We start from the raw sequence: 19,353 nt of genomic DNA, 5'->3' as shown, positions 1-19,353 counted from the left end.
CTGATGTCAAAGAGTTCGATAGTATTTTCATAATTACCTACAGGGTTTATGTTACTAATTAATATTAAATATACAAACATAACTGAAGTAGGTAGAGATGATGATATGACCAATATCAAATTCATTCAGAATATTGGCACAAATTCTCCTAATCATTTAGAATTTTCCAGGGAACAGAAGCTTGAGTTTTAAAATAGCAATATTAGAAAATTGTTTTATTTTCCTTGATTAATAAGTACTTAAACATTTAGAAGAAAGGAGAGTAATGTAGATAATTTTGTGAAAGCACACAGAGTAAATATTTGCTCTTTCTACTTGCTTATCTATTTAGAATACTGCACATGTCTTCCATGTTTCATGTTACATATGAAAATTTATTTCAAAACGTTGGGGTTTTATCAATAGACATTGTATTTTACTTAACAGTGGAAGTCATTATATTCAAATAATGAGCGAACTTACTTAAATTACATGTTGCCATTGTTAAAAGTGATACATAAAACTTTGATTCTTTTTGTTCTCTCCTGTGTTGATTCTTCTATGACTTTTAAGAGTAATGATTTCATTTAGAATTTGTCTACTGCTTTAGTTCATTGCAGAATCAAATACCAAGCAGCATATTAGGTGCACTGTAATCTTTTGGATCTACTTTGATCCCAAGGAAGAAAATAGTTACAGCGCCTACTTTGCAGATCAATTTGTGTCAGTAAAAGAAAAAGACAAAAGGAATTGGCCAATTGCAGCACAAAGACCTAAACTGTGATATATAATGTAGGTGGTAGAGCCCACAGGATAAAGGTAATAGTACAAAAGAACAACATTGACAGAGACTTCATGGAGAATTTGCAACTTGAGAGTAGAATTGTTTGGGATTTTATAACATTTAATAATTGCTTTAAAATCTCAGTCCTTTTCTGTAATAATCATGTGACACAAAGAAAAGTTACTCTCAGAGTATTTTTTCAAGTTGTGTAGAACTCAGTAAAATTCAGAGGAATAAAACAGTTTTTAATAATAATAACAATAATAATAATAACTGGCACTTACATAGACTTTTATAAATGACAGGGCTTCTTCTAGTTGTTTTGCATATATTAAATTAGTTAATTCATGTAATAACGCAAAGCATTGGAACAAAAGCTGGCCCACTTTTGGCTGAGAGCAATTTGGTACTCAGGATTGAGTAACCCACATGAGGTCACACAACTAGCAGGTGGTGGGGCAATAATTCAATTCCATACACCTGGGGAGGACTGTGCTCCTTACCCATGATTTTATGTCAATGCTAAGTTTTGTGGACAATGTTCAATCCCACCAGGATAGAGAGATGAAAGACAGGCTGGCACTAGTTGTCAGCCAAGAGATGCCCAGAGTGAAATATCCAAGGAGGTGCTCACATGCAGATCTGTACAAGTACAGGATCAGACCTGAACATGAATGAGTGCCTCAAATTTTACTCTCTAAGGGTCTCACTATCCTCTCTCTAGTCCTGGCCTTGATCAAAGAGGAGAATGGAAAAAAGTGATTACTAACAAGGGGACTCAATAACTCTGTTAAATACAATTTTGCTAGGCAATGTGCTATAACCCTGGAGAGTCAAAAGAACATAATTACAGCTATATAATCCGAACTAACAAGTAATCAGTCTAAATTTGATAGGTGATAATTTTATTAATAACATATCATTCAATTATCATAAATGAAGTAAAAATGAGAAAGTTTATATGTTTACTTAATGTCACAGGAATAATACATCAAGGAAAAGGGATTCAAACCTAAAAAAACAAAAAAGGCACTGGCTTGCAATCACAAACCTACGATCAGTTGGTCAAATGATCCACCTTTAGTGAGTTTCAATACCTTTATCTCTAAATAATAGGGAGGCTAGAAATGGTTACTGAAAGTAGTTTTTTGAAAAACAACAAAGATGGTGGGGGTGCACACAGAACAGAGGGTAAAACGAAACAGCTGACATCTTCTCTCCCTCTGCCCACACACCTGCACATGGGTAATGAACACACTCCAGGCTGTCCCTGTTTTCCCAGGCTTAACCTCATTTAGTGTTTCTATCTGAATTAGAGTTCTCAATTTTTCTGGATAATACCCTCTTATGTTTTCCACTTAGTATCTTACCAAAAGATATTTGCTTAACTCCTATGTACACAATAACAATCTTAACATTTTTTTAATTGTCTAATAATGTGAAGTTAATAATAAAGACGTTTATGCTCAAGATCAACAAGCAATGACACAGGAATGAAGTATTGAAATAGGTAGTTGAAAATGTATGTGAAAAGACTCTTTATGATATAGTGCTACTGAATGAGAAAATGCATTCAGAAGTACAATATGATTGTCAAGAGGTGCAGTTAATTAAATGTAAGATCATTGGACAAAGCTCTGGGTCTGTCTCCACACTTGCCAGTGTTATAGAGCCTGTGCTGAGTATAGTATAGTTTGTTTATCCTGGGCTATGTTCAGAAAGTATAATGGAATAGCCTTAAAGGAAATTTCTTTTGCTTTTGCAGTTTAGACCCATAGGATCTAAACTGAGAAAGTGGGAAATGTATAAATAGTAGCATTCTTGAATTAAATAGAACTGCAGTGATTATGAAAGCCAGTCTGGACATCCTGATATAATTTGGAGACTAGGCAGTGTCAAAGAAGGTAAAGTGAATAGCATGTGATAAACTTACTCTTTCCACAGAAGAAAATCTGGCTAAGTGGATGAAATTTGTTCTCTTGGATATTGCTGATGTTCCCTATCTCCGGTCCTTTCTATTTGGATTGTTGTTATCATTATCTTGATGGTCAATGGCACCATATTTTTATTTACAAAACTGGACTCTACTCTCCAGATCCCCACGTATTTTTTACCTGGCAATTTTTCCTTCTCGGAAACCTGTTATGTATCAGTAAACCTACATAGAATGTTGATGAATCTTGGAACACAATTAGAACATATTTTTTTAGTTTTGTCATGCAAATATGTGAGTCTCTGTTTTTTCTTTCATAATATAATATGAGGGCATTAACATAGTTCAAGAAGATTATTTCAGTGTAGATGAGAAATTGTTACTGACTAATACAATGGTAGCTCAGTTAAAATCATTTTTATCTTCTGTTTTCCCAGAAGTATTTAATGTTATAATATATTAATTGCCTTTCTTGTTTAAATTCCAATATATTCCAACTATATCTCAATACATGAGAAAATTATGATTCTCTGTAGATCTCATTAATTATCACAACCAAACTATACTTGCTGACATGCTCTCTAGCTAAAATATATATTCTCTGCTTTTGGTATTTTTGACAACTGCCTGATAAGCATATTTAATAATAATTCATAGTTTTCAATATTTATTATCACGTGTTTAATCTCAGATTTATTAAATAATATTGTTTTTAAAGAAAACCACCAATGGCAGGTAGCAAGAAACTTGAGGAGAGACTTACTAGGCAGAGTTTCAGAAATCATATCATCAATGTAATTCCTACAATTTTGTCATTATTAATTAAATAACCAATATGTCAGAAAACATATAACAAACATCTGCTACATGTTTGTATAAGATAAATAAAAGATGTTGCATTATAATGCCTGATAACAATGATGTTTATTTCATTTTGATAGATAATTACAACTAGAATGGATTTGAAAAAGCACATGCACAAATAGTAAGAGCTATTGCTGTGCCATATGAAAGGGGGGCCATACATACTTTCTACTTGTGAAATGCTTCATGGAAGATTTGAGAAATTAGGTAAAAATACAGGTCAAAATTTGGTGGTGACCAACCACTGAGAAAATGTGATATAAATGTTTCTGCCTCAGGATTTTGTTTGTTAGTATGAGGAGTAAAATGGACTAACTTTGCTCGGCACACAGACAAAAAATAAAAATGAATAATTCTCAAATACACCACTTAAATTTAAAATCAAACCTAGTATTAGATATTAAATATGTTAATAATTTAGAATTTAGGATACATTCTCCATTAGACTTCAGTTATGTTCTTTGAGCTCAGGATATAAAATGCTAGAAATTAATGGAGAACAGAAAACTTATGTGCTAATTCCCTTAAATCTTTTTAGTCTATGCATTGGAAAACAGGTCAAAAAATATAAATGGTGAACTACGCTATTTTCACAGATGGAACACCTAAAAAACCCAGCATGTGTAAATCTCACTTCAATGATGGGACTTGTTTTTTTGGGATTTTCTTACATTCCCAATCTCCAAATGGTTCTTTTTGTGGTATTTTTCTTTGTTTATGTAATCTTTGTGCTGGGAAATGGCGTCATTATTGTCATAATCAGGGTTGACCAGGCTCTCTGGACTCCTATGTATTTTTTCCTCTGTAATTTTTCCTTCTTGGAAATCTCTTATATATATATGTCACTCTTCCTAAAATGTTCATAAACATTTGGACTAAGAAATAAACATTTCTTTGTGTGCCTGTGCAACACAAATGAGTTTTGTCCTTATGTCTGGAAATATGGAGTGCCTCCTTCTTACAATGATGGCCTATTCCATTACATGCAACCGTCTGCACTTTCCTTTAGTCATGAACCACAAGATCTGTGTCCAGCTGGTGGCTGCCTCCCGGATCACTGGAGTTCCAGTTGAAATAGGGCAGAGATGCCAGATTTTCTCTCTGTCCTTTTGTAGATCCAACTAAATTAATCACTTCTTCTGTGACATGTCACCAATACTCAAGCTGGCCTGAGGGGAAACTTTTCTGAATGAGATATTGGTCTTTACCACTGCTATGCTGTTTGCTATGATCCCTTTTTTATTGATACATGACTCCTAAAGTAAAATCATTTCTGCCATCCTGAATTTGCCATCTGCAACAGGACGAGACAAAGCCTTCTCCACCTGCTCTTTTCAGATCATAGTTGTGGCTTTATCCTTTGGATCTGGAATCATTACATATTTATGACCCAAATCCAAACAGTCTTCCAAAACAGATGATTTTTTCTATACCACTGTCATCTTAATGTTTAATCCCATGATATAAACTCTGAGAAATAAGGATGTCATGATGATCTTGAGAAAATTACTGCCTTCATGTTTAATGTATTAGCTGCTAATTTGAATTCATTTTCTGTTTTCCTATTTAATCCTATCATTGCATAATTGAAAATTAATATTTAGCTTGCGTTGCTACCTTTTTACAGATTGATTACCTTTACTCATCCCTGAGCTTGTTGTTTTATGCTGGACATTTCTGGTATCAGAATTATATCCATAGGGTTGTCTTGCAGATAAGAAACTAAATATCCAGGCAATATCATATTCAGTGTATCAGTCTATTTCTCCCAGAAGTTTACTAGTGATTTGGGACTTTTTATGGAAAAATTTAGTATTTATTATCTAATAATTGGCATCATATGCTTTTTTCCCCCTAAAACCCACAGTAAATATTTTTGATACTTTTCCCTTTGTGTAACTTTTATTTATTGCTTTTTATGTTCATAAAGTTATTAGATACTAAAGGGTATGTATCGTATATGGTAAGCATTTGGAGAATATTTGTTAAACTTATATGTGATTATAATGTTAGAAATTTTACCATTCAGCAAACTGAGTTTGCCTCTTTATGATTTAGAGACCACTAAGGAAAGATTAAAAATAGAAACTCCACATAATGATACTTAGAAATGGTGGTATGGTAAAGAATCTTTTACCCTTTGCTTCTACATTCTTGATATTTGTCTCTTTCATTTGTGTCTGCTCTAATTTTTGATGATTAAAGCACTGAATCAGGCTGTTGAAACAACGTGGATATTTATGGGACTGTGTAAGACTAAAGGACCCTCTTCAGTATGCATTACAATTGCAGAAGTTAAAAGATTTTCCAGCTACCATTGTAAAATGCCTTTGTGTGAAAACATTTCAGAATGGAAGTAAAGCCCAAGACGATTCTTTGGTTTTCAAACGGACATTTGTGGGACTCTGTGACCTTTCTCACAGTATCAAGCTAAAAACTACTTTGGAGAATTTTTTTTAATAAAAGGCTTCAAACGTTTCCACCTGTGCCATATTTTCACAATTAACAAATACTCTTTTGGAAATGTTACAAGGACCAGTATGGCAGAAAACGTTGTTTGAAATATGTTTTCCAAGAAAAATGGGGTGTCAGGTTTGGCTGCTAATTTAGAGGATGCAAAAATGTTTGATTTGATCTATGCATTGGCTGTTTTATCAGATCTAGTGAGGGTGAACTAAAGAGAAGGAAATTTTAAGCCCTATAAATGAAATTCTCAAAATAGAATTAACTGATTAAATTAATATTGGGCCTTTGCTCCTTAAAGTTGTGAGGTTGAATAATAGATAATGGGGAATAATTTTTAGGGAATCAAAACTCAAGTAGAAGCTTGGGCAGATAGCCTAGAATGACTTTATTGATGTTCTACATATATAGGAAACAACATATCAAAAGTCTTCGTGTATTCCAGTGTGTCTACTTAAATTCTCCTCATTCCCTTCCATTTTTAGTCACTCTACATCACATCTTCTCATATATCCCCAATGACTGATGCCAAACATTATTTTTCAAATACAATATTTTCAGAGTCAAGGGACAGTCTTTAAATATGGTGACATAGGAGACTCCTGAATGCTTCTTCTCCCATGAACATATCAAATGAACAGCTATAAGGAAGCCTCAGACATACTTTTGCCATAACTCCCACCCCACAGCACAGTGACATACAATTGGGAAAGAACGCTTAGCTCCCAGCTTCTCCCTCAGGAGTAGAGGGTTTTAACCCCACATCTAGTGCCCTATCTTTTAAGATTCCCACCAGAGTGACAGGCCTCCAAATTCACTAACTCTGAAAGCCAATGGATATTGCACCCATGAGAACCACGAGAGTGTAGCAAGCAAAAAATCAGTTATTAAGGAAAGCCAACACTAGCTGTAGTTAATACGCTAGGGCTTACAGCAGAGATAGAGGGCAGACAAGCCCATCTCTTTGTCTTTTTCTGTAAGCTTTCTATTTGCATAGTTTAAAAGCTGCTGCCTGAAAGTGAGGCTTCAAATTTAGCACGCATCTAGGGGCAGACTGGGATGGTACCTGGAGACGAGGAAAGTCTGCAGATGCCTCACCCACTCTCTCACTCCTGCCCACCCCAAGTCACCAATATCTCCTTGGAAGGAGGTTGTAAACATGTTTGCACTCCAGTTTTTGTGGCTACCACCTGAGGAAAATATCCCCAAATCACCTGACTCTGATAGCCAACAGGATTTACATTCAGGAATGACACAGAAGATTGTAATCATGTCAAGCATCACAATGATATGAAGCTAGAGATAAATTAGAAGCAGAAAACTGAAAAATTCGCAAACATGTGGAGATTAAACAACATGCTCCTAAACAACCAATGGTAGCAGAAGAAATTAAGAGAGAATTCAAAAAATACCTCGAGATAAATAAAAATAGAAACATGACATACCAAATTTAGGGGATGCAGGAAAAGCAGTTCTAAGAGGGAAGCTTATAGTGAAAAGTGTGTACATTAAGAAAAAAAAAAGAGATAACTTTGTACCACAAGGAAATAGAAAAAGAGGAACAAAGTAGGCCAAAATTTAGTAGAAGGGAGGAAATAACAAAGATCAGAGCTGAAATAAATGAAATAGAGACTAAAACAAAAATGGAAAAGATAAATTAAAAAGAGCTTATTCTTTGAAAAGATAAATAAAATAGAAAAATCTTTAACTAGAGTTACCAAGAAAAAAAGAGAAGGATCTCAAATGAATAATATTATAAATTAAAGAAGGGACATCATGAATACAAATACGAAGGATCATAAGAGACCACTATGAACAATTACACGTTGAAAATTGTGTAACTTAGAAGAAATTGATAAATTCCTATAATATACAACCTACCAAGAGTGAATTATGAAAAAAATAGAAAAATTGAATAAACCAATTACTAGTAAGGAGATTGAATCAGAAATCAAAACTTCCAGAAAAGTCCTGGCCCTGATGACTTCATTGATGAATTCTATCAAACATTTAGAGAATTAACATCAATCCTTCTCAAACTCTTCCAAAATATAGACGAGGAGACAATATTTCCTAGCTCATTTTATGAGTCCATCATAATCTTGAGACTCAAACCAGGGAAAGACACTACAAGGAAGGAAAATGAAAGGTCAATATTCTTCATGAACATAGATGCAAAAATTTTCAACAAAATGTTTGTAAACCAAATTCAGCGGTGCATTAAATGGATAGTACACCATGATTGTGTGATTTATTCCAAGGATGCAGGGATAGTTCAACATCCACAAATCAATTAGTGTATTCACCACATGAAAAACATGAAAGAAAAAATCATGTGATCATCACAGAAAAAACAAGTCACAAAATTCAACATGCTTTCATGATAAAACTTTAAGCAAACTAGGTATACAGGGAACTTACCTCAATATCAGTAAAAGTCATATATGACAAGCCCACAGCCAACATCATATTCAACAGTGAAAAGGTGAAATCTTTTCCTCCAAGATGAGGAATAAGTGAGGGATGCCTACACTTTCTACTTTTATTCAATATTATACTGAAAGTTCTAGCCAGAACAATTAGGCAAGAAAATACATAAAAGGCATCCAAATGGGGAAGAAAGAAGCGAAACAGTCCCTATATGCAGATGACATGATATTATAGATAGAAAACCCTAAAGACTCCACTAAAAGAAATTAGAACTAATAAAAAAATTTCAATAAAGTTCTGGATACAAAATCAAAGTACAAAAATTATTTGCATTTCTATACACTAATAATGATTTATTGGGAAGAAAAATTAAGAAAAATTTCCATTCACCATTTACTTAGGGATAAATTTATCCAAGGCAGTGAGAAATGTATACAGTGAAATCTATAAAATATTGATGAAAGAAATTGAAGAAGATGCAAATAAATGGAAAGATATTTCATACTCATGCATTGGAAGAATTAATATTGTTACAATGTCTGTACTACCCAAAGCAATCTACGTATTCAGCACAATCCCTATCATTGTTCCAGTGGCTTTTTTTACAGAAATAGGAAAAACAATCCTAAAATTTGTATGTAACTAAAAATGACTCCTAATAGTCAAACAATCTTGAAAAAGCAGAACAAAACTGAAGGTATCCCACTTCCCTATTTCAAACTATATTACATAGCAATAGTAAGCAAAAGAGTATGATATTGGCATAAAAACAGACGCACAGATCAATAGAACATAATAGATAACCCAGAAATAAATCCACTCATATATATCCACTCAATGAATTTATGACGGTAGACCCTGGAATATACAATAAGGAAATACAATCTCAAATAAATGGTGCTGGGAAATCTAGACAGCCCCATGCCAAAGAATGAAACTTTATTCCTATCTTACACTATACACAAAAATCAACTCAAAATGAATTAAAGACTTGAATGTAAGACCTGAAACCATAAAACTCCTAAACATAGATGGTAAGTTTCTTGACATTGGGCTTGGCAAGTATTTTTGGAATTTGACAACAAAAGCAGAAATAAACAAATTGAACTACACCAAACTAAAAATCTTCTGCACAGCAAAGGAAACTATTAATGAAATGAAAAGGCAACACATGGAATAGGATAAAATATTTGCAATATAAGATAAAATGTTAATATCTAAGATATATAAAGAACTCACAACTCAATAGCAAAAAAAAAAAAACCCCTCTTAAAAAATGGACCAAGGAACTGAATAGACATTTTCCAGAAAGATATTAAAATGGCCAAAAAACACATGGAAAAGTGCTAAACATCACTAATCATCAGGGAAATGCAAATCCAAAGCACAACGAGATATCACCTCACACCTGTTAGAATGACTATCCTTAAAAAGACAAGCGATAACAAGTGTTGGCAAGGTTGTAGAGAAAAGAGAATCTTGGTGCACTGTTGGTGGGAATGTAAATGGGTAAAGAGAGTATGGAAAACAGTACGGAGGTTCCTCAAAAAATTAAAAATAGAACTATCATATGATCCAACAATCCCACTTTTCAGTCTATATACAAAGGAAATGGGAACAGGAAATCAAAGATACCTCCACTTGTGTGTTCATTGCAGCATGATTTACAATAGCCAAGATATGGAAACAACCTAAGTCTCCATCAACAGGTGAATGAATAAAGAAAGTGTTTATATGTATATAACACACATGCAAAATGCAATATTACTTTGCTATAAAAAATAAGGAAATTCCGCTATTTGCAACAACATGGGTAGACCTTGACTGCCTTATGCTAAGTGAAATAAATTAGACAGAGAAAGACAAATAAACAAATACTGCATGATCTCTCTTATATGTTGAATCTAAAAAAACTTAAATTCATAGAAACAGAACAGATTGGGGTTGTCAGAGATGGGAGTGAGGAGTTGGGGAAATGTGTGAATCTGGTCAAAACATACAAACTTCCAGTTATAAGATAAATAAGTTCTCATGATGTAATGTTCCACATGGTAACTATAGTTAACAATACTGTATTATATTTGAAAGCTACTGAGACAGATCTTAAAAGTTTCATCATATGCACAAATATTTGTAACTGCGTTTGAGGATGGATGTTAACTAAACTTATTGTGGTAATAATAAGTTTTGCAATATACATATATTAAATCATTACGTTGTACACCTTGAACACACTTGAACACTGTAGAGCATGGGTTGATTACTCTATGATCATGTGTAGGACTGGGAGCTGTTGCTCACTGTCACTGCCCAGCATCATGAGAGAGCATGGTATCACATATTGCTAGCCTGGAAAGAGATCAAAATTCAACGTATCATTTCTACTGAATGCATATGGCTTTCACACCATTCTAAAATCAAAAAATTGTTTTAAGTTGAAACATCATAGGTCGAGAACTGTCTGTATACAAATTAAATATATAAATGTTTGCCTGTGAATTTTTCTTATTCTTTGCGTACATCCAGAGAGCAAAAAACAATGATAGAGAAGGTAAAATTCAATGGCAAAAAGGAGAGCAGATGAAAGTTGTTACTAGTCAGGTCTGTGGGAATTGTTGATTAGCTCTGGTTCCTGCTGATGGAGTTCAGTGAAGCCAGGGACCAGAAAGGCAGACAAAGGTTCAGGGATCATAGAGTATTACATAATAGCTGTTGGGAAGGATTTGGAAAGGAGGTAAAATTACACTCCAATACTTTTCAACTTTTAAAAATTGCACCAAATACAAGCAAACTAAATTATTTTAGAAACAAATAGAATCCTAGTTTTTATTAAAGACTCGTCCATGCACACGTGCATGTATGCTATATGTCAATTGAAGTAGTCCCCAAAACCCTCTGTATTTCTGCTATTTGTCTAGCTTCCACCAGTCTATCCACTTAAAATATTTAGGAACAAATATTATATTAGCCATTATTTTGCAAGTCTTGGTGCTAAGCTTGCAGTATACATAGAAATTAGTCAAAAGCTGCTATTATTTTTATGGGGCTCACAATGTAGTAAAAGACATATATGAATGAAAAAATATAATTCAAGAAAAAGTGTACTATGTATGGTAGATGTTATACAGTCATAAAATATTTGAAATCGTGTTGGATGACATGACTGGAGGAATAGGATCACAGATTTTTACTGAAAATAAAAAGTATTTAATAGAAACTTTGAAGAGTTATTATATTTCTAACTGGAAACGTGGAGGGGATTGTTTTTGAAATAAAAGATATAAGATAAAAGTAATTAAAGAGAAATAATAAAGGCATAAATTAATCATGCTATATAATACAATTATTAACTTAATTAATTTAACAGGATAAATAATAATTAACAGTTAAAATAACTAAGTAGGGGTCTCCTTGAGTTTCAATAGATGTGTGATTTGACTGGAGGGAGATGGTCGTGGACTCAAGGTAACAATGAACCACGTGTGAAAATCATTTTACCTTCCTGACATTGATCAATTAGGTGCAAGTGTGAAGAATTAAAAGTTAGTGATGTGGGGTCGGTGAGCCGAGGAGTCGAAAGAAAGATTTCTTGGACTCTCAAGATCTGGCAGTAGTGCTCTTTTGTTTAGAGAATAGTGTGGAATAGCATGGGGACAGGACCCATGGGCAGTCAGGCTGCTGCGTGGGGACAGGGCCCATGGGCAGGCAGAGCCGCTGCTGCTGCCCCGAGTTGAGGGTTAGGGTTAATTTTATAAGGCATGGGTATGTGAGTTATCTCTTTACAAGACAAAGGAAAGAACATGCAAAAAAAAAGTTAAAATGGTATCAGTGCAGGTGGGGTCTGGTCATTGGGTGATCCCATGACTTTTAGACAAGAATCAAATCGGATTAAGTAAGGGTCAGAAGCCACCACCCTAAATCAGTTACATGAGATTGCCAGACAGCAACCAACTTAAATTCTTGCCTTCCCCATTAAGAGTTTCTAGGGACAAGGTCATCTCTCTTCTTCCTGGTACAGAGAGGGAGGCACCTTTTACAGATAGAGATTTACCTTACAAATGTAAATGTGTTCCAACAAGGGCAAGTTCCATTCCCCAGAGCCTCCCTCCCTGTCCCAGTTTATCAAAAGCAATCAGCCCCAAACAATCCAGATGCCAAAGATACATATCCTGGGGTGGCCAATTTCAGGCCCCTACAAGGTCATCCCCCCTTCCTTCACAAATGCAAATATCTCTCAAAGAGCAAGCAAATTCCAGTCCTCGGAGCTTGCTTCTCATCTGCAGTTTTAAAAGTAACCAGCCTAAAATCCTCATTGATGTGGATTAAGGCTGCCCCAGCCAGAGAAGCCCAGGGTGACATGGCCTACATGCCAAACTATATGACCCAGCGGGCTTTTTTTATGGTATGAATTAGGACTGCCCCAGGGAGAGAAGCCCGGGGCATCCTCACCTGCATGCCGATCTATATGGCCAGATTCGTATCTAAAGTTATATGACCGCACAATAACCAGACCCCATCTGCACTGAAATCATTTAATGACTTTTTACATCATCTTTTCTTTTTTTCCAGTAAAAATAAGTCACGTACCCATGCCTTATAAAATTAGCCCTAACCCTCAACTCGGGGCAGCAGCAGGAGCTCTGACCGCCCGTTGGTCCTGTCCCCACGCACCAGCTCTGCCTGCCCATGGGTCCTGTCCCATGCCAGCGGGGGCAGCAGAAGCGGCGGCAGCAGAAGCTCTGACTGCCCATGGGTCCTGTCCCCATGCTATTCCACACTATTCTCTAAATAAAAGAGCACTACTGCCAGATCTTGAGAGTCTAAGAAATCTTTGTTTTGACTCCTTGGCTCACCGACCCCGCATCACTCATCAGTTAGGTTGTGCTGAAAATATTGGAACATTCACAGGGGAAAATACAGAACTAGAAATTTAATTAATCACTTGTTTGCATAACACAGACATGTAATGGAAGAGGCTTTAGAGATTTAAGTCCCAAATGTCACTAAGTAAAAATAAAATGTGATGTGTCCATATTGTTCAGGAATCAGAGGCAAGCACAGAGAGACCTGCTCATCACAGGTAGGCTTCTGGGTCACCAAATTTAAAGAATGAAAAAAAAAACCTTACATTTTGAAAAATGAGAAATCAAATATTTAGAAAAACGTAAATGAATTAGTTTTAAATTATTTCCTTTGGTTAATAGTCAACAATCTAATTACAAAACGTGATATTTCTTATTAAAGCAGGCTGAATCAGATTTATTTTATTTAGTAAATGAACAGTTGTGCTTACTTCTATCTCAATTAAAATTTTAAAAAAAACATTGAGTTTTTTAATCACTGTGAGAGAACATATGCAAATTTGAGTTTTTTCTATTTTTATTAGTAATAATTGAGATATCACAATACAAATACTAATTTGTGTAAATTCAACCTCATATGACCTACATACCATATTTACTGAAGTCTAAAATAAAATCAGATCATCACTTACTTTCCAATTCTCATATATACAGAGAGAGCGACATGGGTACATGCACACACACACACACACACACACACACACAGAAGATTATATAGCTAATATATATTTATCATTTCTGTTTCCATCTCTGTTGTTAATGAAAAAGCAGGTTTAAAATTTAAGAAATGGACACAAATGTGTTAAATTCTGTTGTTTCCACTTGTTTCTAGCATTTCTTTTTGCTAATGTAGAGACCTGAAATTGGCCACCCCAAGATATGTCTCTTTGGCATCAGGATTATTTGAGGCTGATTGCTTTTGATAAACTGGGACAGGGAAGGAGGCTCTGAGGAATGGAACTTGACCTTTGTTAGGACACATTTACATTTGTAAGGTAAATCTCTATCTGTAAAGGTGACTCCCTCTCTGTACCAAGAAGAAGAAAGGAGATGACCTTCTCTCTAGAAACTCTTAATACCAAATGCAAGGACTTAAATCTGCATTTTATTGTGCTTCACTGGTAACCTCCTGTAACTGACTTCCCTCCCCCTCCCAACATTGGCATCTCCTTAAAGATTAAGCATCTTTCTTTAGGATGGGAACTGATTGCAGCGCTCATCTGTGATCACCCAGCCCGAGGTAACACATCTGCCACCCTGCGGCATTCACTGAGACAGCAGGCCTATCTGCCATTTCCATCAAGAGCTGTGCTGACAAAGCAGCCTTGTGACTATTGTGAAAGGGACATTTCAATCATATGTGAAACATCCTGTTTCGGGGTATATAACCACTCTGTGTACCCCACTTCTTCGGTGCCCTTTCTTCCTTCGGGAAAAAAGGCCCCTGGCCATGGTTCCTCATAAAGCTTTGTTTAATTTTTTTCTTGCTATTCTGTCTCATGTGACTTTAATTCGTTCTCCAGCCAGACAAACCCCCATTTGGGAAGAGGAAATGTCTTCCTCCCCTACACTCGTCAAGAGACATCCGAACACTCCTGCATATAAGTAACAATAACGTATCAAAACAGTAATATATTTCTAGAGACAAGTTTATTAAAGCATATCTAAAGTCTCAATAAATAGTAAAACAACATAGAATAAGAAGAGTAGCATAATATTCTTCATTACTGAATTTAATACAGTCAAATCATGATTCTTGAAGAACTCAGTGCAATCACTTTGACACTCAATTGGATATTTATTTTTAAAATATAAGGCTGTGTATTCCAGCTTTGTCTTTAATTTAGGTGTTGCTTTCATATTATATTTGACCTGTAATGAGCTCTCTGTTCATGACTGACTGCTGAGATAGAGCAGTGAAGTTTCACGCAAGCCACCTACCTCGTGGATGACATCCAAACTGTGAATCAGACTTTCTCAAAATCCCACATCAGACACTTTTACTTTTGTCAACACCATAACAATAAAACTTATTTAGACTATCTTTTTTGATAATAAAGAATATAATGTACTGAAATAAATTCTTTCTGACTTATAGATTATATTTTTATATTTGTGTCAAGAAGAGTTAAAACTTTCGTCTACCTTTTTTTGTTCATTTCTGTAGCATTTTAGAAGAATAAAGAAGAATGGATGGCGAAAATTGCTCTTCCTTGAATGAATTCCTTCTCCTGGGAATTAGCGATAACCCAGGAATGAAAGTGACCCTATTTACCACATTTCTGATTGTTTATCTCACTATTCTTGTTGCAAATCTTGGGATGATCATTTTAATTAGAATAGATTCCCAGCTGCACACACCAATGTATTTCTTCCTCAGCCATCTCTCCTTCAGTGACCTCTGCTATTCCACGGCAATTGGACCCAGGATGCTAGTAGGCTTCATTGCCAAGAACAAGTCAATTTCCTTCTATGGTTGTGCTTTGCAGTGGTTGATCTTTTGTACTTTCGTAGATTCTGAGTGTCTACTGCTGGTGGTGATGGCCTTTGATCGGTACAAGGCCATTAGCAACCCCTTGCTCTATACAGTCAACATGTCCAGCAGAGTTTGCTCCCTGCTCATGGTTGTGGTTTACATGACAGGAATTATGGATGCTTTGATAAACACAATATTAACGTTCCGCTTATGTTTCTGTGGGTCAAATGAGATTAACCATTTTTTCTGTGATATCCCTCCTCTTCTTTTGCTATCTTGTTCAGATACACAGGTCAATGAGTTAGTGATATTTACCATTTTTGGCTTGATTGAACTGGTTACTCTTTCAGGTCTTTTTGTGTCTTATTGTTATATCATCCTAGCGGTGATAAAGATCCAATCTGCTGAGGGGAGGTTCAAAGCTTTCTCCACCTGCACCTCTCACATATCTGTTGTTGCAATTTTCCAGGGAGCTCTACTATTCACGTATTTCAGGCCCAGTTCTTCTTACTCCCTAGATCAGGACAAAATGACCTCATTGTTTTACTCCCTTGTGTGTCCCATGTTAAATCCTCTGATTTATAGCCTACGGAACAAAGATGTGAAGGACGCTCTGAAAAAACTTAAAAATAAAAAGTGTTTCCATTTATAAGTTATATGTATATGCTTTTCTCTCAATCTTACACTATAATACATAAAAATGTTTAAAAATAAAAAGTAATTCCACTGAAAAGGTAAATATATGTATATATTTTCTCTCAATCTTACAGTATAATACATGAAAATCAAAATTGTTTTGATTACTGTGGGGCAATCCAATAAGTATTTATACAAGGTTCCAGCCATACTAATATGTGTCATTCCCTAAATACACCACGCTTCATTTTATGTCTTGATTATTTGGTAATCCCTATTTGCAGAAAATTCTGAACTCCTATTTTCCCAAATTTTTGTTTTCTCAAACTTATATTTTTGCGTTAACTTAATTGTCTAAAAGTTATTGAGAGTTTCCTAAGTGTCTGTTGCACTTCTGTGTTCTTTGTGTTTCATGGTGATTCCAGCAGTTTTTATACTAATGAATCTTACCTAATTGAAGTGACAAATATTAATTAAATAATCATTTAAATTATTTATAATAAACTATAATTATGCCATAATGTAGAAAGACTAGTCACTCTGAACCCAAAAGTAATTGTTCAAGTACAGTGAACAAAGTTAAAAAGTGCTTCTTGGAAATGGAGTCAATCTGGGATCTACAAGATAGGTAGGAATTAACTGAGAGCTGATAGAGAAAGAAGTCTGGGTAGACGAATCAACAGTTAGAGAGGGCTTGATGTGGGCAGAAATGTGCCATTTCTGTGGAATTCAAAGGAGATGAGTGTGGCTAGGCTATAGAGAGCGAAGGGGACTGGCCTGATGACTCAACCCATGTGTTGCAAACTACAACTCAGTCACTTCCTCCAGAATCCTTTCCTTTCTTCCAGTGCTCTCAGTTTGGTTCACACACGTAGAGGAGGAAGACATTTCCTCTACCTGCTCTGGGTCCTTCTGGCTAGAAAATGAATTAAATTCACATGAGACAGAATAACAGGAGAAAATTAAACAAAGCTTTATAACATGTATACATGGGAGAGGCTCAGGCAACCTGAGCCTCCTTAAATATCATCTTCAGCTAAAGACAAAGAAGGATGTTGGAGGTAGAGGGAATCAGTTATGGGAGGGTACCAGACAAGTACTATAAACAAGAGTAAGATTGTCATGCACATTTAAGTCCTTGCCTTCTGCATTGATTAAGAATTTATAAAGATAAGGTCATCCTCCCTTCTTCCAGGCACAGAGAGGGAGATGCCTTTACAGATGGAGATTTCCTTTACAAATGTAAATGTCTCTTAACAAAGGGTAAGTAAATTGTACTTTTCAGAGTTTCTTTCCTGTCCGCAGTTTTTTAAAAGTAACCAGCACCAAACAATCCTCATGCTAAAGAGACATATCTTGGGGTGGCCAATTCCAGTCCGCCAAATACACCACCCTGTGCCTTGACTATATGTCTCTATTTCCTAAATTATTAACTTCATTGTGGAGTTTTGAATACTGAGATTTAGGAATATGCAATTCATTTATTTGCCCAAGCAACAGCACAGCATCTGAAAGAAAGACACTAAAAAAAGTTAATTTGTATTGAATGTTTATTACATATAAGTCCAAAACAATCACTGAGGGTCTAGTATGTGCCTTGAATTCATTTTTGTATATTATAAGTAAGAACATAAAGTGATTGTGTATGCTAAAGGTATTGGAAAGTTAAAGACATACAAATAAACTATTTGGAAAATAATCAAACCAAATAACTCTTATCTTGGTATTTACAACATATTTGACAACTTCACATGGGTCTGCTCTAGTTTGCTGATGATTTAATCACTGGAAGTGGCTTGTTTAGAAACAGGTCAAGGACATGCATCTGAAAGACCATGCAATAACCAAGGGCTCTCATACTTTTGCTACAATTATATAAGCTAAAAGTCATCAGTATGTAAGGCTATCTAGGTTCCCTTGTAAACTGCCTTTGTGTGAAAACATTTCAGATGGACAGTATAGCCCAAGTTGGTCAATGAGACTCCTTTGCTCTCCAGGGTGGTAGGTTTTACGGGATTTTGAGACATGGTAGGGAGAAGTACAGAGGCAGAAAAAAATGATGGGGGATGCTCCTTTTAGTCATAAAATCTCCTCAATCAACTCATTTTAAATTTGGGTTATACTCTTGATATTTTCCCTATGTACTAGATTCTATCTTGAAAAGCAGCATGGCAGAAGTGGGATTGAATCACTACAGACCAAGCAAAGTTGGGCGTCACTCTCAGAAGAATGAAGATGCCATCCAACTAGCATATTGCTCTCTCATAAGACAACCATAGCATACTTAAATTCGTTTCATCTGCATATTAGCTCCTATAAGCAAATCTAATTCTAATGTATGAACTAAGACAAGGAAACATTGTCTATTAAATTATGTATTTTAAGCTCAATAACAGGATGTCTACAAATGAAATTGACTGATTTTTATAATTTGTGAGATCATGTGCCTAAATTTGTTAAAGCAAAGGAGGAATAATCACTTAATGGAAACATTGGGAAATTCATCATTCAACTAGGGGCTTGGACTATGACCTGCAAGAGATTTCTGTCTTGGTTTTCCAAAGAAAGCCAGGGAAATTTGGTATTGAAATACTTTAATCTATTTTACTTAATCTAATTCAATCCTAACCATTTTCTTCACTCTCTATTTCTCTAACTGTTATGTTTGTTATAGTATACTCATCAATAATCGGTGGCAAATATAATTGTCAAATAAGACATTATCAATGTCTTTATAATGAGTCAATATTGTAGGTCAATTCCTTCATCATAGTTCCTTATTTCTGCCCAGGTCCTGGCATTCCAAACATAATCACAACTAGATATGCCAGATTAAGCTATATGTAGAATTATACAAGAAATTAACTACAACTGGCAAAAAGCTGGTTAGCAAAATATGTTAAAACAAACAGTGCTAATTCTCACT

General features: G+C 35.2%; 1 protein-coding gene across 1 annotated transcript; it reads left to right on the top strand.

The window, feature by feature from the left end:
* Positions 1–15,504: 15,504 nt before the first annotated feature.
* Positions 15,505–16,443, top strand: LOC103566778 (olfactory receptor-like protein OLF2). The gene has a single exon (XM_008543306.2). The coding sequence runs from the start codon at positions 15,505–15,507 to the stop codon at positions 16,441–16,443; it is 939 nt and encodes a 312-aa protein (XP_008541528.2).
* The last annotated feature ends 2,910 nt before the right edge of the window (positions 16,444–19,353 follow it).

This window comes from Equus przewalskii, chromosome 11 (assembly GCF_037783145.1).
Source record: "Equus przewalskii isolate Varuska chromosome 11, EquPr2, whole genome shotgun sequence".
Lineage (NCBI taxonomy): Eukaryota > Metazoa > Chordata > Mammalia > Perissodactyla > Equidae > Equus > Equus przewalskii.
Note: the sequence above shows the minus strand (reverse complement) of the source record. Positions and strands in the feature narration are given on the sequence as shown.

Excerpts from the sequence above, each read along its gene's own strand:
- LOC103566778 (XM_008543306.2), top strand. The coding sequence starts at position 15,505 with ATGGATGGCGAAAATTGCTCTTCCTTGAATGAATTCCTTCTCCTGGGA.